The sequence below is a fragment of the Lissotriton vulgaris genome, chromosome 2_1, assembly GCF_964263255.1.
Source record: "Lissotriton vulgaris chromosome 2_1, aLisVul1.2, whole genome shotgun sequence".
Lineage (NCBI taxonomy): Eukaryota > Metazoa > Chordata > Amphibia > Caudata > Salamandridae > Lissotriton > Lissotriton vulgaris.
In genome coordinates this window covers 944,266,116-944,290,839 of record NC_141687.1, presented here as the reverse complement: position 1 = coordinate 944,290,839, position 24,724 = coordinate 944,266,116, and the positions used below count along the sequence as shown (strand labels likewise).

The window sequence follows — 24,724 nt, the reverse complement described above, 5'->3', positions numbered from 1 at the left end:
GCTCGCGGGGTGCCTCTACATTTGCAACGCTTGCAGGGGAGAGCTACGCTGGTCTCCGTTTTACCTCAGCGCCCAGTGTCTGAACTGCCCCCCGATCACCCCTGGGACTCCCTGCTGAGTTCTACAGCCCTCCCAGTGGCCTTAGCCATGCCCCCACCAAACCCACGCGTTGCTTTCACGGAAGCCTTGCTGACTACCCCCCTCCAAGCTGCAGTGGTATCGCCCAGTTCTAGAGGCAGGGCTAGAGCGTTACAATAGCAGGCCATCAGCTGCTGATGTGAAAAGGGATTTTTTTTAACTGCTTCTCCTCTCTGTGTGAATCTGAGTCGTTGCTGACACACAGCCTCCCTGAGCTGGGGACCAAGGGAGGAAAACACCCCAAAGGAAGGAGAAAGCGCACCCAGCTGCGTCCTGTGGGGAGGGAGCTGAGCTCAACCATGCTGTCCCTTTAAACCCGGGCTCTAACTACAATTTTATGGATGTATTTTTCTTTTATTTGCGTTATTTGGATGTTTTAACCGTGATGCTGGCTCCCGGATCAAACTGAGCCCAGGGCGCTTGCTTTTTTAAGTTTATTTTGTGTTTTTAATATATTTTTGGTGGGGAGTAATGCGGCACCTCCCCAGGGAGGCGGACTGACAGAGGACGCGAGACCCCCTCGCCGCACCCAGCCTTTCTGTGGGATCCCGGCCCAGCATGGAGAGCCAGGGAGGAGGATGCGCAGGGGAACTGGGGGGACAGCCCCAGCAGGTGGCAGGAGGTAAGAGGGCTTAGTCGTGGCGGGCGGGGTGCAACCGTGCTTTGCTTGTGAGACTTGGGTGAATGGCAAAAGTGCTGGTGAGGCACTATACTTTGTATCACACTCAGGCTGTTGCGGGGCAGGCAGGAAGCTTTTGTTGTTGCAGAAGAAAAAGGAAAGGGTGGGTTGGGGGGGGGGGGGAAGGGGGGGAACCCGCATTCCCTCCCTCGCTCCCTTGCACGCTCGTCTCTCTCGTAACAAACGTTTCACCACATTGTATATAGGTAATCAGGTGAAATGTCAATACGATTGTTTGCGAAAACAGGCCTGGTGACTAGCATTGTAACTGTTTACTGCAGGCGTGGGGTCAGGGACTTGGAGGGGGCAGTTTGGGGGGAATTGAAGGCATGGGGGCAGTGCCTGTCACAACCGTATTTTAGATGCAAAACGTGTTGATGTTGTACTTGCAACAGTGTTTGCACTCTTTAGTCGGTTCTAGTCGAATAACTGTGTGTCGAGATCTCTCTTGTTTCAAATCTCGGTTTCTCCCTACTCTTGAAGTTGTTGGCGATACTGGGTCCAATAAAGACAACCTGTGCAAATTGTTAACCTCGTATTTTTAAGGGGTCTTGAAAAATGGTGCCCTGCTATGATAAATTTGAGGAAAGAGGCAAAAAGTGACGTGATTTATTTTACATATGCTAAGCTGTTGGTGTCTCTTTCGCCCTCTTGCCTGTACCGCATAGTGTATCTTAGCCAGTTTATCCTCTCTCCTGCCCAGAAGGCGGGACACTACTGCCGCCTCGCAATCGCTCTAGTCTCGCCCCGTGGGTTCCTCTCATCCGACGAACATGTCACCCCGCGGCGCCCTTCCCCGCAAACTGTCTTCCTCGCCCCATCGTCACTCCCGGTGGCTGCCTCGGACCTGCTTCTGCGGAACACTCCCCTCCAACAATCTCCCGGTCTCTCTCCTCCGCTCGAGCCTTTCCCGGCACCCGCCCACCGCGCCACAGACTTCAGAAATCTGAAAACATCTCCCATGCAGCTGGTGGGAGCCGCGCATTCCTGCAGGTCTGAGGCAGCGGAAAGGCCTCGCCCCCCTTCACCGCCGGGGAGCCCACGTGCTCGCTGGATGAGGAGGTCACAGCTAACGGAGGCCCTGGCAGAGCAGTCCTGACCCTCACCCCAGCTCATGAACCTCCCCTCTTAGTTCCCACCTGCTGGTCGAAAGAACACCATGCTAGGGTGGAGGGGGGGGTCTCACCCCCACCTCCTGCTGAATAAGGCGGTCTGGGCTCAGGCAGGTTTTGGCAATGAAGCATCTGCCCTCCCTCGCTAGGACGGCATATATCTCAGAGTCCAGACAAGGATAAGTTTAACTGCACCATTAACACCCCCCTCCTCCAATCGGAGGAGGATGCCCGCACCACTTCAACCACCCCCCCCCCTCACACACACACATACAGAAGTCTAACCCCAGCACCCTTGCTTTTCCTGTTAGAGAGGAAGATGCATGCACCCACCCTCGTCCTGCACCCCCTTTATTTCTTCATGCACAGGAGCGAGACCTGCATTGCCCCCACTCCCCGAGTCACCCTAGCCCTTGCTGCAAGACTTGAATCCACTCATTTTTAGAGCTTACTTTATAGCGCCAGTGTCTGCATCGCCTCTTGTTACGAAATACTTGACCATTTATGCAGAGCAAGCTTTAGCACTCCCATCTCATACCATTGGCGGTTTGATGGACCATTCCGTCTTCTAGAAATTGCTTCACAGGACTGTCTGAGGGACGCTTTTACATTTGTAAAGTCCACCCAGTTATCGCAGGTTGTCTAATTCCTGTATGGTTTCTGTTGCAGAAAGCAATAGCTGTCCTACTTTTTTCCTTCCAGTATTGCAATAGGTCTAACAGCATTTCTAAGCACCCAACAACCGAATAAACAGACGTGTGCATGCATGCCTTTAGCTGCACGTGGGAGCAAAATAAAGCCAGAACTATTAGCTTTGTCATTTTTTTTTATGTGGGAATCCTGACTAACTCTTACTGGGGGTGGGGTTCGTGCTTGCTGCTGGAACACCCCATTTCCCTGTTGAATCATAGTCACAGATTCAAATCCCAGCAGGTCCACTCAGCCTTTCATCCATGTTGTTGAGTAACAATAAACATCTGTTATTCAGCGCAAAGATGCCCACCGGCTAACGTGCGCTTTACAAATACACACCTTATGTTTTGTTGGTGCAGGAGCGCCCCTCCCATTGATGGAGGGTCACCCCTGTCTGTCTGACACTACTCTTGCTGCACTAGCCCCCGCAGGGCCTCAAGCAGGCCTTCATCCCTTGATTTCTGCTTGCATTGCATGCCAGTTCCTTTTTTGGAAGTCCTAGTTCACAGGTTTGGCTTCCCGGATACACCATCGAACTGGAGTGTTGTTTCCTCTGCCTGACCTTCGCCGGACCCCGGGACAATTGCTTGAGAGGAGTGATGTGTTTTTGAAAGGGGGAGGGGCGGAGTTAAATGGGAGGCGTCGGCGAGAGCGCACAGGCCCTGATATTGTTTTCTGCACGTCCTTTTTGATCCTGCTGAATGTTATTTTGTGCGCAAGGTTATTTTATGCCTTCAAGGGTTTATTGTGCGTATTGTTCAATGTATGGGAGCAACACCTGCGGTTATGGCGTTAATAAATGGCAGAAGTAAAGGCTGAACGCCGTGTAGAACAAGGCTTTATTATTTTGTTTCCACTTGAGAGTTTTTTTGTTTGTTACCTTCATTTTGATTGCATTTGTAAATTAGTTTGAGTGCATGCACACATGAGTACGTGTGTACTTTTATTCACTTTGTTTCTTAAAGCTTGCCATTTGAGTTAATTGATGCTTTTTTCTTTTTCTCCTGTGCCTTTTTTCTGGCCGTTTATCCGTGCACCTACTATGTGGTTACACTTTTTTTCTTACGAGACATCATTTTATCCCTTGTCACTATGATGAGATGAGACCTATCACGAGAATGTGTGTGTGTATGTACACAGATCTATATATCCACCACCAGTGTCCCAATCCTCAAATTAACGTACGTAGGCTACTCCTGGGTTGCATAGTTAATTTATTACTGTGTCTCAGAAACTGAGGGACTTGCTGTGTTTCGGCCTTGGGTATCTTGATCACATGTTCCCACTTCAACTAATGGGTGCCATATATACCAAAAACCAGTTAAGATAGATTGAAAATGTTACTCGTGCATTAGAGCCAAAACCATAACATAACATGGATAGCTGTTTACACTATCCGTATTATGATTCACCTCCAGGAGATGGTTTCTTTAACAACGTTGATAGGCATGCTGGAAGTGTTGGTCTGCCCAAAGGCTCGATTTCAAGGTAATCGGACTGGTGACTAAGCATGACTGCAACCTATATACCCAGTCCAACAATGTAATACAATTAATAGATGTTATGTGAATCATATAAGATACAAAAATAAATGTCATTGTAAACTAAAATGGGTATTAGTCTGAGCAATCTCACAGATAGCCCTAGTGACTGAGTTGTGTAGTCAGACATAGTGAAGTAATTTATCAATATGTAGATATAAATATGAATGCACTGATTAGCAAAATCAGCTACAATGCCAGAGCAATCCTGTAAGGGTTCATGATATATAACTTATGCCGATCAAATCGCCCTAGTGGATAGTCCGAGCATTAGGTGCAGATAGTCTTCTTCAAAAAGCACAGATTCATGATTTCCTACACACCTCTATCCAGGGTAAAGTGCTAGTATGACTGCTTATTCCACGCCATAGTCGTAGTTAGTAATCTATCAAATAATATTTTCAAATTGAATGCTTACAGTTTTGATGTCACAAATGACCCATATGTATCAAACTATCTCACCTAAAAGGAAGCAAAAATCACTCATTGAGTCTTTCCTTTACCTTACCAATGTGCTGCAAACATGAAAATTAAAAAGAAACTATCAATTCATCACACACAAATTAAAAACAATGCAGTTGAGTAAGAACATGTATACAGAAGGGTCATATACCTGAATTACAAATGCACAGATAATTCCTCATCCATATTAATGCCTAATGGGTTCCCCGCATGTAAATTCATTTATCAGTTGAGATTCTAAATCACCACCTCTTGTGTTTTGGGATATTGTCCTTGAAATGTCTGACTGTACTATAGTTTGAATCATCATGGGAAATAGCCCTAAAATGTTCTCAGATTCTCTTTTTTTCACTGCAAAGATCGTACTCCCAATGTACAGTTTGCGGCATGGACATTGACTCTCTTATATGGTGAACACCATATTACAAGTAATGCATTTCTTAATGGATTCACCACTTCTGTTCTGGTGTGCGGAATTTACAAGCTCTGCAGAGTCCGCACTGGGGAAAAAAAACAGATTTGGATTTCAGCCAGTTATGTTTTGGGAAACCTTATAAGTAACTAATTTATCCTTTAGTAATGGGCATTTTCTGTATGTTAATGAAGGCTTTGGATAGACTACGTCTTGCAGTATGACTTCTGCCCTTAACTCCCAATTTTTCTTTCTTTTTTTTTTTTTTGAGAGCTCATATGACTTAGTACTGTAAGTAGTGATAAATCACATTTGGTTGAATTACTGCACTTGTTTTAACTTTGTCCCCCAAAAATATCAGTAAAAATGAAAGCAACCCAATAACCTGTTTATAGCAACTGTACTTATACGTGCACATTCCCACACTTTTTACTAAAGTACGTGCATAGGTCATACTGTTGAAATGATGTAAGAAGAACGCTGTTTACTGCCTTACAGATTGCATGTTAATGCCTTTTTACAGACTGAGGCTGGCCTGCTAAGGACCCGACGCCTATTCAATGAGATCTTGCCTCACTGCACAAAGTTAACTCCATGCATCCTTGTTTTGTTTTATAACTTTTTTATTTGTATACAACCCCAAGAAAACCATACATGCATGTGTGCAGGTTGCAATTATTACCATTTTTAAGTGAGGTGCATCATGGCCCCACACAGAGCTTTGCCTCCTGTGAACTAAGGCAACCGCCCTATGGTTAACAATGATAAGTCAAAGCTGTGTGGTAAGGCTTTGGGGAATGGCCCTGCATATGAACATATATAATCTCAGAAACTTGGAGCCATGGTGATGCTGTGAAATTACAGGGCGGCAGTGTTCCATTGGCTGGCCTCCGTCTTTCTGCATTAATGCCACATGTTTTTTTTTTCTACAGAAAACTGCTGACACACACTTTTTACACTAAAGCAGACTGACGCTCCTACAGTTAACCTGTGCCTCCCCAGACACTAGTAATTTTACTTCTTTCACACATGTCTTTAAAGCAGCAGAACTATCTCATGTTGTGAATTGAAGTGATATTTTGTTGACTCTATATATCTCTGTCTTCTTGCTGTGCCCCATCGCCCTGATGGTTTTTGAGCAATTTTACTCCTACCATACAATTTTCTTTTGTTCTTGCTTTTTTGGGCCGGGTATGGGCGCAGTTTCATGCAGATCTCCTGCGAAAGAAGAAGCTTTTGCGCTTGTGTCAGACTAGAGTGTGCAATGTATTTTCAAAGAACAATTGCCCGGATCCGTTATGTTTTTCGTAGTCGGAGCAGTCACCAACCTATGGGGTGCATAGGTAGAGTGCAGGAGTTAGGACTTGGGCGATAGAGGATAGTAAGAACAGAAATGCAAATCATAATATTTTGGGTGTTAGGACTAAGGGTATTCTGGAGAGTGTGATTATCATTTGTAGATTAAAAAAATAAGATGCCCGTAGAGCATATCGCACAGAAAATTGAGACTTACAGAAATTCCTGATGCTGCTCTGAGTGATACCTCACAAGGATCATTAGTTTCCACCTCAGTTTATTCAGTTGAATCAAATAATAGTCTTGCCATAACAGGGGGAGTGGTGAACCTGTTTATCACTTCATCTTAGATTTTAGTTTCATTTACCCATATCCCCGGCCTCCCTTACAGCTCTTTATTGGCCTCGCCTCAGAGCTTCCCAATACCTGTATGTTTCTACTGGAATGTACAGACTTAACTTGCCTACCAGTCTATTTAACTCGAGGACACCCGTTGTGCTTTTGTCTTAATGAGTGTTCCTGTGATGGAAAAGCTTCTAAGCACACTCCCTTCCATTATTAAGGCCATCAATATGATTCCGGTCAGACGAGCGTCCGACTGACATAATAGTGGGAAAGGGACAGCCCGACAAGGAGTCGGAGGTCCCACCTGCCATATTACAAAGCGACACAAAGCGAAACATAGCCTATACTATTGCGGCTTGTGCTGCTGGCTGGAAAAGGGCCACAGCACAAGCTCAATAGTAAAAGATATGTTTTCAAACATCTATGCCCTGTGTGCCAGGCACCATTTGGTGCCTGGCACACAAGGCATAAATGTTTGGTTGGGGCTCCACAGGTGCCCTCCGGGCCTCATAGCGGAAGCCCAGGGGTGACCGGGGCCCGGCTAGGGGCCCCAAAGCCCCCTTTCGACAGACTTTCTATGGCTTTCGGACCGCCATGGAAAGGTTGTCGGAAAGGAACATAGCAATCCTACGGCAGTGCCTGAGCAGGCACAACCCCTATTGTAGGGACTACGATCCTTCAGATGGTCCAACTGGCTTGGCGGTCAATCCCTCCAACCAATGCGGTCTGACAGACTGAATCATAATGCGGCGGTCGGACTGCAGCCCCAGATGTCAGACAGACCGCCACTGATGGCCCATTGCTGGCGGTCCGCCTGACCTCATAATCGGGCCCTCAAGTGTTGCTGGAAAGATGAGTTTATGTTTAACAAAGATGTTTCAAAATGTGCTTATTCTTGCAAAGCCTACTCCTGAACAAAATAAAATAAGGTACCCTTTTGTTATTTTTTGTTCCAAGTCTTCCATATTGCTTCCTGGCTTAAGTAACTTCAGTCCATCCCTCTTAGCTAAACAGCATATATTGAATTGGGGGTGGTGGAACCTATTCCATAAGTAAATACATGCAGCCCCCCTTGACTATATGGAGGAGGATTCCTAGCTGAGGAAGTGGGCTTTCTCTTACAGTTAGTACTTATGGGCAAAAACCATCCCCTATCCCTCTAGACTGAGGAAGAGTGCGGCTTGGGAGAAGAGCCTGAATGGAACAGAAGCAACAGTAAGTTGGAGGACTCGCACAAAAAGTTGAGGAACTCCTTAGCGGAATCTGGAATAGCCCTATGAATGATATACTCGTCCCACGGAGGGTATTAATAGAAACATCGTTATCAAAAAGGCGTGCAGGTTGTAAATAAGATCATGGGCTTAGTTTAGTAAAGCAAACCAGTTCAATGCCCCAGCGATGGTAGCCATCAAAGACCTAATGTTTTACATTAAAGGTCGGGAGGCCCTCGCCCACCAGGGTGGTATGGGTCACTCTCTGACCTGCTCCTCACATTGAACTTTCCAGTGATTTCAGTCAGGCTGGGCTCCCATCTGAGAGCTCTTGGAGGCAACCTTTTTTTTTTCCCAGCTAGTAGGATTTTTTAATGCTACTTCTATTATGTAGTTGTGGTCTGAATACCTTTTTGTTCTTCATATTTATATGGAGAATGCATGGCCGACCACTAGCACAGAATGTCCTGTTGCTCAGTTTGTTGAACGTACTTATGGGACTAGCCTACCGTGAAAACCCATGCTTGGTGCAAATGCAGCGCTGCAGCCGCACCCTATAAATACTTTGATTATACCTCCCAGTAACTTCATCTTTTCCTATATTACCCACTCCTTCCTTTTCCTATAATTTCGGCCCTGGTTACAGAATGAAGACCCCAACCTTCCAAGTGTAGAACCTGGTGGGCCTTTCAGCTGCTCCATTTCAACTTCTAAACTTCCTATCCCACTGTAATCCGTTCGTGGAACTTTGGAAACACGTGTGCCCGCGCCCTAGATGGAGATATCCCTCTGCACAGGGAAAATGACCAGTCCTGTACTTTTGAGGACGCAGGCACCGATATTGGACTCCATGAATGGGGCACTTTCAGCACCGCTGGTTCATGGCTGAATTGCACACCATGCCCCAGGTGCTCCAGTGTTCTACCTCGTATCTCATTTACTCCACATTTGCACCACTAAGACTTTTTAAAAGTGGTTCCAATGACCAAGTTTTGTGTGTTCCTAAATTTCTACATCTTTTCTGTGCACACAGTGCCAAATGGCTGTCCTTTAAAAAAAGAAACGTGATAGATGATGATAATCGGTTGGGCATAACACATTGGTGCAAACAGAACGCTTGAGTTGCCCTGATATTTCCCTGGAGAGACTTGTGCTAAGGGATGCATGGATCACCATTCTTTTTTGGAAGCGGATATGGGAAAGGATGGCTAAGGAACTGCAATTGGTCCGGCGAGGATTCTTGACCCATAATACCCTTGTGAGGAGCTTCACACTCGTGAGGTGGAATTTTATGCATACAGAATCAACAGAATAAGAATAAAGTTGCTGCCTGTGCTCACTCTAGAAAGCAAGGGCTGTCTAGAAGCTCCGCCCACACTCCACCCATATTTTTCATTGGATGTGTCAATGTCCACTGTAAACTGTGGCTGTTCATTGGTCAATAGGCTTAGTAGTCCCTCCTTAGCACCGACGTGTCTAATTTTGAAACCTCCCATAGCGACACTCCCTGTTATGTGTGTTGTTACTCGTTAGGTTTAATTACAGCCTCCGAGCATAATTTTCTCAAATGCCTTTGTCCTGCCTACTGTTGCAGGCAGGACACTCTCTCTCTCTCTCTCTCTTCTAACACTTAAAAAAAAATTGTATCTTTTATAGTTTGGCGCCAAACGCATTTGCAATGCAATAGGTCTCACATTTAGGAGAGTTTGAGTTATTGGCATTGTAAATGACAATGCGCTTTATTTATCTGTTTTAAAAACCACGCATAAATAAAAGCCTCAAATTTGCATAAATGTGAGACCTATTGCATTGCAAATGGTTGTTTTGGGATGGTAGTCTGGCATCTACAGAGGGCTTGTAATGCTGGATAAAATGGAACCCTACCATGCAGTGGTCACCTAGACCCCCCCAAATGGTCAAGAAACCTCTCCCAAGTACCCCAAGACATTCTAGAAGGCCAACTAAGTTCACTTCTTCCAGACAACTCTTTGCACCTCTCGACCAATGATCTCATCGACCACTACAACTCCGAGCTAGTCTCCATTCTCGATAATGTAGCTCCACTAAAGCTCAAAAGAAGCCGTGCCACCCCTTCTAGAACCTGGTTCAATGCGGACCTCAACGCAGAAAGAAGATCCTTGAGAGCCAAAGAAAGAAAGTGGAGAAACAACCCAACAGCCATCCTTCGCTTACAACTAAAAACAGCACGCAGGAAATACAACAACCACATCAAAAACAAGAAATCCAGCTTCTTCCGTGAGGCACTAGCCAATTCCAAAAACAGACCTAAGGAGCTCTACAACATTATCAGACGTCAAACATCCAAGCCTCTGCCCTCACCCCTGCAGGAGTCCAAAGAACTATGCGATAACTTCGCCACCTTCTTCAACAACAAAGTCCTAAAAATCGAATTATCTCTAGACATCAACAACTCACACCTCCCGAAGGATAACGCGGCCATCCCTCAGGCCCTACCTTCCGGCTCCTCCCCCCTCCGTTGGCTAAGCTTTCGCCACATGCAGGAAACTGAGATAATCTCGCTGATCTCGACCTCCAAACCATCAGCTCACATCTCAGATCCCATTCCCCCCTCACTAATCAAAAAAAATGAAGCTCACCTTAGCACCTATCTGGGGCAAAATCATAAACAGCTCCCTACAAAGCGGAGTGGTCCCTGACTGTCTAAAAATGGGACAAGTCACCCCTTTGCTGAAAAAACCCGGTCTTGACTCTACTGACTTGAACAATTTCAGACCGATATCTAACCTCCCTCTACTTGCCAAAACACTGGAACGATGCGTTCTCCTGCAATTGACTCATCATCTGGATAACATCAATCTCCTAGACCCCCTTCAATCCGGCTTCAGACAAGGCCGCAGCACAGAAACCGCGATGCTGAACATCATAGACGATCTTCACGGTTCCCTTGACGCTGACAAATGCTGCCTCCTCATACTCCTTGATTTATCCGCAGCTTTCGACACGGTGGACCATAGGCTCCTCATCAAGACTCTGCAAGTAAGAGCTGGCCTCGGCGAGGTAGTTCTCGATTGGTTTTCCTCCTTTCTACACAACCGCTCGCAAATAATAAAAATGAAGAACTTCACCTCCGAATCCCAGCAAGTCAACAGGGGTGTCCCCCAAGGATCAGTACTTTCTCCTCAGCTCTTCAACATCTATATGGAACCGCTCGCCAAACTACTCAGGAATGCCAATATCCACTTCCACCTCTATGCGGATGACACACAGATCTACCTGGAAACCTCTTCAATTAACGACATCCTCCGAGTAAATGCCGTCTTAAATGATGTTCAAGATTGGCTGACAAAGAATCACCTGAAACTCAATCCCGACAAGACCGAAACTCTTCTCATCTCAAACAAAGAAGACAACCCTCAAATCATCGAGTGGCTGAAGTCGATCGATGCTCTTAAAGGTTCTCTCACGCTAGCTGATTCCGTAAAATCTCTGGGCTTCCCCTTAGACCTCAAACTAACCTTGACAAACCACATTAAGAACTCGGCAAAAAGCGCATTCTTTAACCTCAGACTGCTGAACAAAATCAAACCTTTCATTCCCAACAAGGACCTCAAACTAGCCACGCAATCACTAGTTTTATCTAGACTGGACTATGGGAACTCGATCCTAACAGGCATCCCCAAATCACACCTGGCCCCATTAAAAACAACATTGCATGCGGCAGCAAGAATGATCACAGGATGCAAAAAATCCGACCACATCTCCCCTGCACTCAAAGAACTTGAATGGCTCCCGGTGGATATGCATAGCACCTTCAGAACGGCCTGTCTAACCCACAAGGCCCTCCACACCGGAAAACCAGAATACCTGGCAAACAAACTCACAAAAGCTGGCCAAAGTAGAATCTTGAGAAGCTCTAACTCCCTGCTGCTCATCCTACCAAAAACCAGAAAGAAGAAAACTGCGGACTGCTCCTTCTCAGGAAATGCCCCCAAAATATGGAACTCTATCCCCCCGCATATCAGAACCATACCGTCCTATGCGGAATTCAAGAGCCAACTCAAATCCTTGTTCCTCATCCGTTCCCTAGGTCCTGGGTAACTAGGATCAACATCCATCCCCAGAACTATGTGAGAACTCTGTATCCTATTGCCAAGAAGTCCTACTGTACGAACTGTCATTTGATGATCACCTTTATTTGTTATTTGTCTTTTTGTCCACTTTTTCATGCCTTAACTGTAAAGCGCTCTGCTACCTTCGGGTCTTGTTAGCGCTATAGAAAACTTCTAAATAAAATAAAAAATAATAATGGGTGTGGAGGCTGTGAAAACCACTTTGGGGGAAAAGGTCTACTCAAGGGGCTGACCACTCTAAATTGGATGGGCCACTCATTAAATGAGACCGTTCTTCTGTTTCAGGAAAGCCTTCAAATAGAAGGTCTTTATATTTTAAGTTTTCATCGCAAACACCTAGCAATTCAAACTAACTGCTGTTTTCCGTTTTGTCATTGCCCAAAGTATGTAATTTTGTTTTTGTATTTCTGTCTTTTAAAACGTAAAATGTTGTTTTTATTTATTTTTGTTGTACAGCATTGTGCTGTGAGAAATGTCAGTCAATTGATACATTATTGCAGCAGATTTCTGCAACTCGCATCAGTTTCATAATATGTTGCCTTCTAAAATCCGAGCCTTATCTGGAAGTTCACATTCTGAGAATGTAGTCAGCAGACTTGATGCCAAGAGGAAGACTCGGTTTTTGTGTGGCCGCGCCTGTAAAGCCTGCGCAGTTTGAAAACATCCTGATGTTTGCCTGCTACTACTTGGGAAGTTAGTGAGATTTCACTCTTTTTGGTTCATTTTATTTTTAGTTCACAGGGGTGCCTAGGTCCAGAAGTGCTGGATCCAGATATTCAGGACACCAGAGTGTTATATAAAGGATTTGCATTTATGTTTTATTGTAAATAGATCTTATTAGGATAGTTTGAGAGTCTGGCATAGACCCACTCCTTCTGGACCTACAATCAACACCCGCTACATAAGGACAGTGATGACCGCAGCTAAGAAAGTTCAGTGGTTTCTGCTGAGATTTTTGGGTCACCCTCACTCAAGTCAGAGGTTAAAGTCTCTTCCCTGTTGCCATCTCTTTTCCTTCTTGGATCATTAAAGGATGCAGAAATGTAGTGAAGCTTTCCATCTGCAACTCTCCATGCTTTGGAAACGTTGTCCTCTTCTGCACGCTTCTTATCCTATTGTCTAGCAAGTTGCTTTGTGATGTATTGACTAGAAAACTGCAGTGTGATCTGCACAGGCTTTCCAAAGAATGGAATAGACTGTCTACAAAGGCTCTAAAATGAGAATGCAAAGATGTGACAACAGCAAACCATCCCTGTAAGCACTGTGCTGACTTTGTACATAATTTGAGCAAGTGGGGCTCACCGCCACTCATTTTAGGGACCAGGACTTGGTTTTCTTCATTGGATTGACACAGAGCAAGAAAAAGAGCAAAACACAAGGAGGAAAGCACGAGGAGGAGAAAGACAAAAAACTGTGACAAAGTGAGAAAGCACGGGCGAGAGAGAACCTGCAAAAGTGAGGTAAGGTGGTAGAGACAGTGTGGTGGTGAATGAAAGAGTCGTGAGGTGGAATCAAGACAGTACCTTAGTATTTGGCACCCCTGCCATATGGCAGGTCAGCTGTGAGCCTCTGAACAAAACTTTGGGTCCAGCACTTATAAGTTAAGCCCTGGCTGGCTCGCCTAGGAATCTGGGATCTCTTTGAAAGTGATCTATGTTAGGCAGGGGTGTGTTCCGGTAGGCCTTGAGACTATCTACAAAGTTGACAACTCATTACATCCTTAACAGGCATCTTATACTAGCATCTAATTTCTTACTGTCGCTTCATTTGGCAGAAATACAACTCTGTTCTTGAGAAGTTCAGGATCCTGAATCGTGGAACACTCAGGATCCCTAACTGAGAGATCAGCCGAACTACCTCTGATCCAGGCAGCTCCCCAAAACTGGACTATGCACAAGAACGTTTCATTGTAGACTTTTCTGTAGGGCCGTGAAAGAAGAATGCAAGATAAGGACTCCCTTTTCATCCGGCTGGACATCGTTTGTTTACTGTGTTTTTGCTTTTCCTTTATTCTTTATATATCTCAGCACTCTGAAGTTATCAAACCTTGACAACCAGTGCCTTACAGAAGTATAAGTAAAACACTCACAATTGAATTATATAGTAATGTAGCTATGTTCATCACTAGCAACTGGTAACATTTGGGGGTACAGTCGGTGATGTTGCCATTCATGTAATGTGGAGCTCCCCCATCATAGAAGTGACACTAACTTTGTGCTACCGTATTGGTGATCTCAGAATTTTACTGTGTAATTGTCCCCAAGAGATACTTTGAGACAAATGATACTCTCCTGACAGGTACCTTTTTGATAATTCATTTTCAGGTGCATCCTAGGATGAATATTCTATTAATTCAGTCAGTGTAGTGTGAGAGCAGACACGTCTAAAATGGCGGTCTAGACATTCCTTGGGTGAAGCACTTTTGACCCAGTGACTGCCCTCTTGCACAAACAATTGGTGTTGAAAGATTATCTAATCAGTTTATAGGTGGCTAATTGTTCTCCATTGTTTTCATTGCTGATATCCAGTGAGTTTCTTGTGCCTAGTCAACACTGATAATTGCTGCAAAGGTTATCCTACAAGAGTAGACAAACCAGTCACTTTAGCACTGTTTGAGGAACATTATTGAGTTACTTACACAAAGACTAGAACCATGAACTTTGTTCTGTCCCATGTGATCGCCCAACCAAGTCTGCACTTGAGTTGTTCTTTTGATAAACATGCTTCCTTCCTTTACTTTCTTGAATAGGGAAAAGGAGCTTTGTAATGTAGTATTGTTTAGAGGGAGACCATTTTATTAAGACATAGTATGACCTGTATAAAAATCAGGTCGTATTATGCTTTCATATCACCTAACCGATAAACAATGTTTAAAATTAGATTGATTTCTACAAATGCTGAATGAGTATAGATCTTTTACCATCCTAGCAATGGTTACACATTTCGAAATGAAAAAACATCCATAAATATACTCTGATTAAGCAGTTTTAACTTCTGTGGGCCCCCAACGAATCGTTACTGGATTCCAGGGACCCCCCACGGAGTCATTATTTGAATCTCAACGCTACTGGCCAAAGCAATTTCTATGGTTTCAACTTCAAAACAATACACAAAACAGAAAAACAAGTATACACTAAACAAATGTTAATATATTGAAATATTCACATTTTAATGTAGCTTCTATATTTGATATACTTATTAATTTAAATAAATTCATCTTAATATTTTATTTGGTAGCACCATGGCGGACCCCTGGAGTAGGCCTTTCGGATCACTGGGGGTCCTTTGACCACAAGTTAAGAACCACTGCTCCAGTCCTATTGTATAATTTATTATTGTAATGGGTAATTTGAGCAGTGAACATGCACGTCTGTTAGTTGGATCGAATGGGATAATGGAGGGATAGAGGGCGAGTCTAGAAAGTGTTATTTGGGAGATCATAGTAGTAAGATAAGGTTTTGGATGAGTAAAGTGGGAGATGGAGGAGGGAAGAGTCTCTAGAAAGGGGTTACTGCGATCATAGTAGTAAAATGAGGTTTGGGATGAGTCAAAGGAGGGATACATGAAGGGATAATTTTAGAAAGGGTTGTTTCAGAGATCATAGTAGTAAAATTAGTATTTTGGGGTGAGTCAAGAAGGGATAAATGAAGGAAGAGTCTAGAAAGTGTTATTTTGGAGAACGCAGTAGTTGAATGAGGTTTGGGATGAGGTAAACAGTGGAGTAGAGGAAAAGTTATTAGATTAGTAGTGCATTGGGTAAAGTCTAAAAAAAAGTGTTTTTATTAATTTATTTATTAAGTACTTTGCTTGGACTGTGCCAAATCCCATCATCTTCAGTTCAAATAAGAGCTGTGTAATTCTCCTTACCACTTGTGTATGTGTTTCTAAGATCTAAAACTTAAGGTCAAAGTCAAGCAAAGAGTATGTTGTTAATCTGCCTCACATAATGCCTGCAAACTCTATCATTCCCTTTCACTATTCCCATGCCCTGGATCTGTGGGCAGCAATCTTTGCTTGCCACTAACAGCCAATAACTGAGAGTCTCATTCTGTCATGACCTGCAGGCTTCACCTTCCGCCACCACCTTATTATAGTTTCATTTTAAAACTAGTTTATCAATGCCACATAATCTGACTTGTACCAAATATAGCCTTTTCCTTAAAGTACCTCCTCATCAGATACATTGCAGCTACCACTTTCCTGCCTGCATTTACAGCACCACATCTCAAGTTTTAACCTATGCTCGCGGTGCCATGGCTGTTGGCTATAATGCAGATTAAATAAACATTCCCTAGTGGATTTGAATGGTAAGTGTTTCAGCTTTAGCAGCAATTCTAAAGGCAAATACCTCAAATGGTGTATTTCGATAACATGAGGGCTGCTTCTAAGCATAATGCAAAGCATTGGTCCAAAAGGGTTGGATCCATGGCACACTTTTAGGGTAGCCACTCAGGTGACTTCCACTTACTTCATTGAATGTACATGGTTAATTTTTTGGTCTTGCCTACTAGAATGGACATACACTGTCTGTTACAAGACATATTGTTAGCTTATAGTGGGCTTAGAGTACGCCCGTTGCTCACTGTTGGTTGATTTCATTGCCACTCATTTGTTTGCTTCTTATTCATTGGCTCTATGGGCTTTCCTTTCTCTCCTTGTGCTTGTCCCTTTCCTGGAGGTAGAACTTATCTGTCGACTGCTCATTTTTCAAGTACTACTTTTTAAAACGTTTGTTTAAGCACTCTGAGTGCACGTGTTTTCCAGCAGTCTCTATTGTGCTTCTGTCCCCCTCCCATGCTCTGTGTTGCGCTCTCTTGTCCATGTGCCTCTCCCTCTGCTTTCTCGCCTGTTTGCCTTTTCTCCCCCTGCGCCATATTGCTCTCTCTCCCGTTGGTTTGCTTCCCTCCCTGCCCTCTGTGTTGCTTCTCCTACCCATATCTTCTGTGTTTCAGCCCCCACCCTCCGTATTGCTTCCACCCCTCCTCCTGCGCTCCACATTGCTGTAATTCTCTCACCCCTGTTTTGCCTTTTGCGCTTGACCCCCAGAGAAGCAGAGAATATGTGGATCTGGGTCGCCAGGGAGTAAATAATGCGGCTACACTTCTAGAGGGGTGCAGTGGTACCAAGACCCCCACGACCTATAATCACAGTATGGGATGCAACAGCTGAAGGCTCACTGAAGTGCACTTCTCCCACCTGACCTCACCCCAAACTCCCCACCGTACACATAGCCAGAGGAAATAAGCAGTTGCTCATTTTTTCAGCTACATAAGTTGTAGATTTGACCGAAAGGAATCCTCGTTCTGATGTATAAGACTGCTTTTAGCAGTCCTATGAAAAAGCCTTTAGTAAACTACAGTGCCTTCAGTGAGATGAAAAGGGGGTGGGGTGCCTCTAAAAGGGTGTGGCCTAAATAATTGAGGGTGTGGCTTAAAACGTGAGCTACGAGGCTGTGCGTTACGCAGCATGCTGCCGGACCAGCATTAGGTTGCTTTTGTGACTTTTTCTGTGATTGCTTCCAAATCTATAACCCAAAAACAAATATATCTGAAGCAAGCCAGACCTATTGGCTTTGTGAGTGCTTGGTAGCTGTTTGATATAAGTGAGCAACCGTGATTTTCCTGTAAATAATTAGATCTGGTAATTACAAATGGTGCATATGTGACCATCACTATATCACTATGTGTGCACTGGAGAGAGGCCAAGGATTGAATGAGCAAGTAATCTGAATGCTGCTATGGACGATTGGCTCACACTGCCTTAAGTCTCCACTGCATAGCTTTCAATCGTGCCCTATTGTGAACCCCCTGCCACAACTGGATACCTAATGCGATTCAACATAACCTAATATTTGTAATGTATGTACAGTAACATTACTAAAACCATTGGAAAAACCAATAGATCTGAAAGGCGGGACATATTTGCTTTGCCAATGCTTCTTTTATATGCTCAGAATCTGACTTGGATCCAGCTATCCATAAAGTACAATGGGAATTCCAGTTGTAGACTGATAAAGGCTTTTATTTGTTAACCAGTGTTTCTTCGGGCACCGGTGTTTTCTTGCCCATGTTAGCATTCTAGTAGAAACCATTTCCGCATGTGTAGTTTCCTCACCTCTAGAAAGCCATCATAAGCTTTAGATCCAGTTCTGACAACATTTATACAAGTTAGGACTGATCATTTCAAATCGTCTGTGGATATAATTACATTTTAATGTTGATGGTAACCCGTTGTTCCAGTGTGTTTCCTTTGGGGTAATAAGTTAACACATTTTTCCTGTAGTCAAGGGAGCATATTATCTATCTCTCTGGATCACTAGGTTGGCCGGAGGCCTTTATCTTCAGTCTGAATTACCTTTATGTATGAGCAGTAGCTAGAGCAAGTATTGTCAAATGAGCTTCTCTATTAATGAGTAGCAGTGGCCCCAAGATTGTTTTTGAGACCTGCACAAGCACTGAAACAACTCACTCCAAATCCATGGAAATTGACAAATATTGACCATGTACTTACTCTGTGAACTAGTGGCTGCCAGTAGGTAAGATTAGTCAAAATAATCCAGTCTACCAAGCCCTTACATGTCCTTTTCTGGCATGGAGTTGATGGCCGGGTACATCGGTACTCCTGGGCTTTCCCCCGACATTTGTCTTTTTGTGCACACTGCCATTGAAGGGTGGATGGAACGTTGACGGGCACGTCAGTCATTCAGCTGCACCACAAAGAGGTCATCATGCCACACCATATATTGATTTCCTGGCAAGAAATAAGGTCTGGTCGGTATCACCAGCAGCCCTCTGGTTGGTCTGCAAACCTCCAAAGATGTCCTTGAGGGAAAAATAAAATTACATTCAGGTGTATTTTGATCCAAGGTGGATAACCCTGGAAAGAACATTCTTCTGAGCCTGAGAATCTGCTCAGCCCCTAAAGCCTCCAAGGACAACCCCTTTTGCATGGCTGTCTCAAACTCCAGTCTATTCCCCTCTTAGCATACAATCTCGACCTACCTGTCATCTGGGGCATAAGGATCTGTGATTAAACTTCAGATTCTGTCCCTGCGTGAACGTTGCCTATCTCTGAGTTCATTCTAAACCTTTGTTGGCCTTTAGAGCACAGTGGGTCCATGTTCTCCCACCCATGTCTGTCCATCAATGTGACCTTCAAATGTTCTACTTATTGAGCCAGTCCCTTTAGCTGCAGATTTCCTGTTCAGCTAGTTCTCAGATGTTCTGCTTGATATCCTAGAGAAAAGCTGTTCTTACTCTCAGGTCTTCTAAAGTTCCTGTTCAGATTAACCTTCAGGGCCACATATGCAACCTCGACCGCGCATCTGGAATTGCATTGCTCTCCATGGACTTCGGCTCATGGCAACTTAATGAAATGTTCGTGATTCAATTTTTTTTAAAGGTTTTACTCGTTTTGTTTCCCAGCAGGGCTTCCATAACCTTGCTAAATTTTAGATCAGCTGCTTAAAAAATCAAGTTTTGGATACTGAATGGTAAACAATAGATTGGTTTGCGGACAAAAAAGAAATGTCCCAGCAGTGTGCATGCAGGTGTTGCATGCTCTATTTTATGCCTCTGACACCATTTCCTGTGTCAGACCCATATTGCATTATCATCATGTTCAGTTCCCCCGCACCCCCTTCCTGCTACAAGTATTTATAGACAGCCAGTGCATTTATTTGACCACTCTCCACAATTTGGTATCTCTTTCCTGCCTCCCACAGCAGTTTCTTCCCATAAAGTAGCCTCTCGCTGAATTAACATTTGGACCACCTCCAGTGACTATCGAGTGCTATTTTATTTGATCGCTTCTTTCACTGCCCCTCCTCCTAGTCTGCAGTCCACTATTGCACTGAGTGGTTAAGCCCACCAAGGAATGGATCTCTTCCAGAGTCCACGTCGCTGTCCACCCCAAGAGGATACACCATCATTTCTCAATTACTCTTTTGACCCTGCATTGTAGAACTCCTTGTTCTGCTTTCTCCCATGAAGGCCGCTTCTTGCACATTTGAATGTCCTTCCACCATAGATGTTTTTTGTCGGATGACGAAGGCACCTACTGTCGCCAGCTTTGGTTGAGTAAAATATCTGGTTGGAGCATCTCTAAATGGTCGCTAAAATACCCTCCAAAGTCCACCTGAGTACTCTAGCAACCTGGGTTGTTTGGGTAAAGTCAAAGTCTTTCTATAAACTCGTGTGAAGGATCCGTATGTGTCTGCTGGCAGCAACAGCATTTCTTTCTTGTGGGATTATACGCGGTGGTGTAAGTGCTAGCACAGCACATTCTGCAACCAGTGGTCCCTGCATGAAAGTGTGTGTGTGTGTGTGTGTGTGTGTGTGTGCGGTGTGTGTGAGGTGTGTTTGCCTGAAAAGAGCAGGCTCTTCCTCGAGGGTATGTACTGCTATCGGAACCCATGAATAGGCTGAGTACGTTGAGATTTCAATGGTCTTCTTGCCTAATAAGTGTGCTTCATGTTTTCTCATCTGAAGTCGGTCTGCCTTCTAGAGAGGCAGCTGCATCCGTTGGTTATGAGTGGTATACCCAGGTTTCTGGTATGAACATAGCAAGAGCTCGATCTGAGAAGCAAAGCTCTTTTGTCCATGAAACTCAACGTTTGGGATTTCACTGTGTAATCCACCTCTAGCCGGCAAAGTGATTTCAGAGACAGATGTGACATGGTTACATTTCTTCAATCAGCGGCACATCCTAGCTACCGAGCTCTGCAGAGTTTTACACATGTTTTTAGGTAGACAATAGACCGTATTTCAGTAGGCCATCGCTAGAGGTCTGGTCCGCTTTATACAAAGATGAAACATTAGTGACGTAGGAGCCGGGTTTATGCGCAGTGTAAAGCGCTTTCATAAACAAATATCACCCCATGGTTTTTGGAGTGTTCTACCAGGGAAGGTGCATTGGTTATAAATGGGGCCTGTTCAAAGATGGTGTTTACATCCTGTTATCTCATTCCACTTGCAACTCTGTCTTGGGATTGGTTTTACAAAGTAAACTTTCTTTTGTTTATTGGTTTTGGATAGATTTGCTGGTTCAAATTGTCCTAGATCTGTCCCCAATAGGTGATAGATCTGGGCACCACTCGTGCACATTTTGATAGTGTATATCTACGTAACGTGTGCCTTTCAGTAACCTGTGAATACTAATAGCAATGACCCCGTTTATAAGTATGTAGGGGTTCAGGTTGAAGCTGTGCGTGTCTATCTGGTTGTGATAGGCAAGGTTGGATTGGCCGATCTTCCCACAGTATTGCATGCTGCCAGAGGTCCATGAGCAATCAACGCAATCAGAATTCAATGCGAATATTGAAGCACATAGTTCTGATAATGCAATAGGGTGGTCTCCATCCTTCCAGCAACACACATCCAGTTGATGGTCATGGAGAAGAGCTTTCACATAATTTAATTGCTGTCCTTTTACCTCCGTATTCAGCCTTGTTTATATAAGATGGGTTGTAGGGTCTCGTTGGCTTGCTCCTTAATTTCCCGGTCACTGAAAAAACAACAGGTGACATTAAGTGTTCCAGCATATCAATAAAAGCCCCTTCCTATGGGATAAACCTATCAAGCCTGTGATGATGAACTGTTTCAGTCTTGCTTTTGAGCTTTGTTGAGAAGGCTGCTATAAGGATTTAATCCTTTTTTTTCAGAATTTGGTCCAGCTTATACCTAACGAAGGAAGATCCGAACGAGTGATTGAGGTATGGGTTTACATGAAGGGGTACGGGTCAAAGTGTGGATGAGGAAATTGGGCAATCTCGAACCGTTGACTAGTGGGGAGCAGATCTTAGTTCAAAAACTCTGCATGAACTTCTCTACACTGTTGATAAGTGTACAGATGGTTTTTCAGGCCCTATGGGTGAGTGATTTGAAGGTCGATGTAAGACCTTAACCGGGTCGTTTTCATTTCATGGCTCATTGATCCGCGTTGCACCTTTGTATCTTAGCTCCTGTTGCTGCTCTGTGGCCGTCCCTTAAAGGGATCTTTGATTGAATTGTTTCTGTTTTGGAGTGGATTTCATTGTAACACCATTTCAGGTTTCAGCCGGATATTTTTCATTTGGTCCAGTTTCGATTTGTTTGCGGCTGCTGCTATGTCAGGGGATATGTCTGTGTGACTGGAGGGAGTTGTACAACGATACTGGGATTGTGTCCTGGAATGTAGACGAAATTAAAAGCAGCCCTGGCACGAAATGCGCAAAACTATGTCAAGAAGTAATTGCGAAATAATGTGCTGCATAATGTCTACATGACCAATGCTATAACCGTTTCATCTACTGATTTGCCAGGTAGGAAAATAGCGAACATTATATGAACATATAAAAGTGGACATGCACTACAAACCACTCTAATGGTATGTGGATTCCTAAATATACACAAGTGCATAGAGCCAGAGTGTCTGTGCTAAACATGTCTATATCGGAATTTGCGCCAGTTTTCTTGACCTCCCAGCACTTGATCCTTCCAAAATCTCATCATACAAAATTCTTAAGGAAATCCGACAGAAACTCGTTTGGTGTATGAGATTGCTATGTCATCTGCGCCAAGGCCTCCCTTTTCACAATAGCATTTTATGTTCAGGAAGGTAAGACTCGTACATCATTCAATCACCTGTGTTTAATCAGTGAACCCACATCACTTCCAACCTTGGAGTACCTCACTTACTTCCAGTCCATCCATTTATCACGCTGTAAGTGCTCTCCACTGCACCACCCCTTTTAAAAGGGTTACCAGTGAAAAGAGGATTTCACTTTCTTCAGTCATGTCTTTGATAATCACTAACATTGGGTATTCTAGAATGTTCTTTTGGTTGATGTGCGTTTGCTTTCCTTTTGAGATGTATTGTGACATCATTCATCGGGTGGCCCCTTTAATGGGCTACTTCCACCTTTGCCTAGGCAGCATCTTTTGGTCCTCAGACTCCCTCCTCTCCCCCCTCCTCCCTCACCCCCAGCAGTCCAGCTCTTCTGGAAAGCCTTCTTTTCTGGAGTTAGCATATTTTTATCTATATGGTATTGGCAGGTCACGTACTTGCATTTTACTGTGCCTAAAGGGCTGCAATTGGTGGAACCAGCTCTGCTCCACCCTTTTCTGTTTGTGCAGATATTACGTCTGGGCCTGGTTGCTTCCTAACCACCTGATGGAGAACCATTTTAATGGCCCTCTCCAATATAGCATTTTACTACTGCACCTCGGTGGTCCTCACGCAGGACATCGAAACGCTTCCCACACAGGTGCAAAACAAAGACTAGATTATTCCAACCACCCACCCTACAAGGTGTTGCCTGCTACTAATTTAGGCACACTCTTCAGTGCCCTGCGTAGCGCTATATAGACCTCGCAATACAATACTTGTGAGGGTGGGGGGCATGCATGGGGACCTCTGCCTATGTTTTACTGCACCTAAAAGTCCACCAGCCTTTTTGTGTTATTTTTGGTTACTTTACTGCAGTTTAACATCTGGGATAGCATATGGAGCTATTAAAAACGATCCCAAAACTTTGTAATTCAGAAGAACAAGCCCCCTCTTCAACCCTTTCCTTACTTGCCAGTACAGCAGGATGGGGCGAGCTAGAATTCCTTATGAGGTTTTGAAGACCATTTCTTCAGAAATACCTTTGCATACCGTATACTTTACTTTTAAAATGGGCTTGGATCCTAGCCGCAGCTTATTAAATTTACATGCAGCTGAAAGACTGGAGGGAGAGGTTGATTTTACTCTTATTTTTTATTTTATTTTTTAACATCAAAACTGCTAAATATGGCACATGTTGGATGTTGGGTTTACGGGTCTTAACCTAGTGTTTTTGCCTGCCATTGTATTTCTGGTAATAAATGTAGTCCAAAAAATCTGGCCTAGACGTCTAAACATCTTTCCCTTATGTTTTCAAAAGGGTTAATGGGGTTAAGGTTTTCTTCCATGGAAACTATTTAAATTGAGTTTATTCACCCCTTTTGTAGGCCAGGCTTTTGACAGCACAACTGGCAAACAGACCTATTTCTTAAAATAAACATAGAGTGGCATTTGGTCAGTGTTAATTTATAATTTGTAAAAGAGCAGGTGCTTAAAGTGTTGCTCATAAGCCCGTTGCTGGCACTGATGAATGCCAGGGGTGCTGAGAGCCAAGGCTGTAGTCTTGACTTAACCTTGTTCATCCATCACCCGAATCTCCCTGCTCCTTTATCTCATTCTTTCAGGATTTTTTTTACATTCGTACTTTCTTTCTTTTGTCACTGGTTTGCTTTCTTTCTCTTTTTGTTTTTCTTCTACCTTTTGTGTTTTTCTCTGTCTTGCTCAGGGATAAAGTCTGATTGGGAAAAATAAGTGCTGGTCCCCGTATAGAAGTGCTGGTGGGCTCCACCTGCAACCACTGGCTCAAATTAAGCGATGCGTTCAACCATCTGCCTTTCTCTGGCCAGCATATTTCAGCCTCTGGTATTGGGCAGTCATTCCTTTCATCAGCTTGGTGGGCTATCCTTCTCGTACCTAATGTTATTGACTGGGTGTATCCCTCCACCTCCAATCGTTGCATTAAATACACAGGGAACTATTTGATAGCTACAGATAGCCCTCTGTATTCACTCCTACTGGTTTTAATGTATTGTGCCAGCACATGTTACACAGTCCTCTTGGGCTTGCCAATGCATGTTTCTGTGTGGTGAGTGCTGAATGGCCGGCTTTTGCACCCTGCTGTAACCAGTGGCCTTCTCT

The 24,724-nt window shown here is 44.1% G+C and overlaps 1 protein-coding gene across 11 annotated transcripts in view; it reads left to right on the top strand.

Annotated features, from left to right (window-relative positions):
• The first annotated feature begins 253 nt into the window (after positions 1-253).
• MAP7D1 (MAP7 domain containing 1) overlaps positions 254-24,724 on the top strand; it is a 268,439-nt gene continuing 243,968 nt past the window's right edge. For 4 of the 11 annotated variants that reach the window (XM_086956485.1, XM_086956484.1, XM_086956483.1 and 1 more), the window contains exon 1: positions 308-760. In XM_086956485.1, coding sequence (XP_086812611.1) covers positions 697-760 — 64 coding nt within the window. In that variant the 5' untranslated portion in view covers positions 308-696. Of the gene's footprint in view, positions 761-24,724 lie in introns of all 11 variants that reach the window. The other 7 variants (XM_086956477.1, XM_086956476.1, XM_086956475.1 and 4 more) reach the window with 3 other exon arrangements.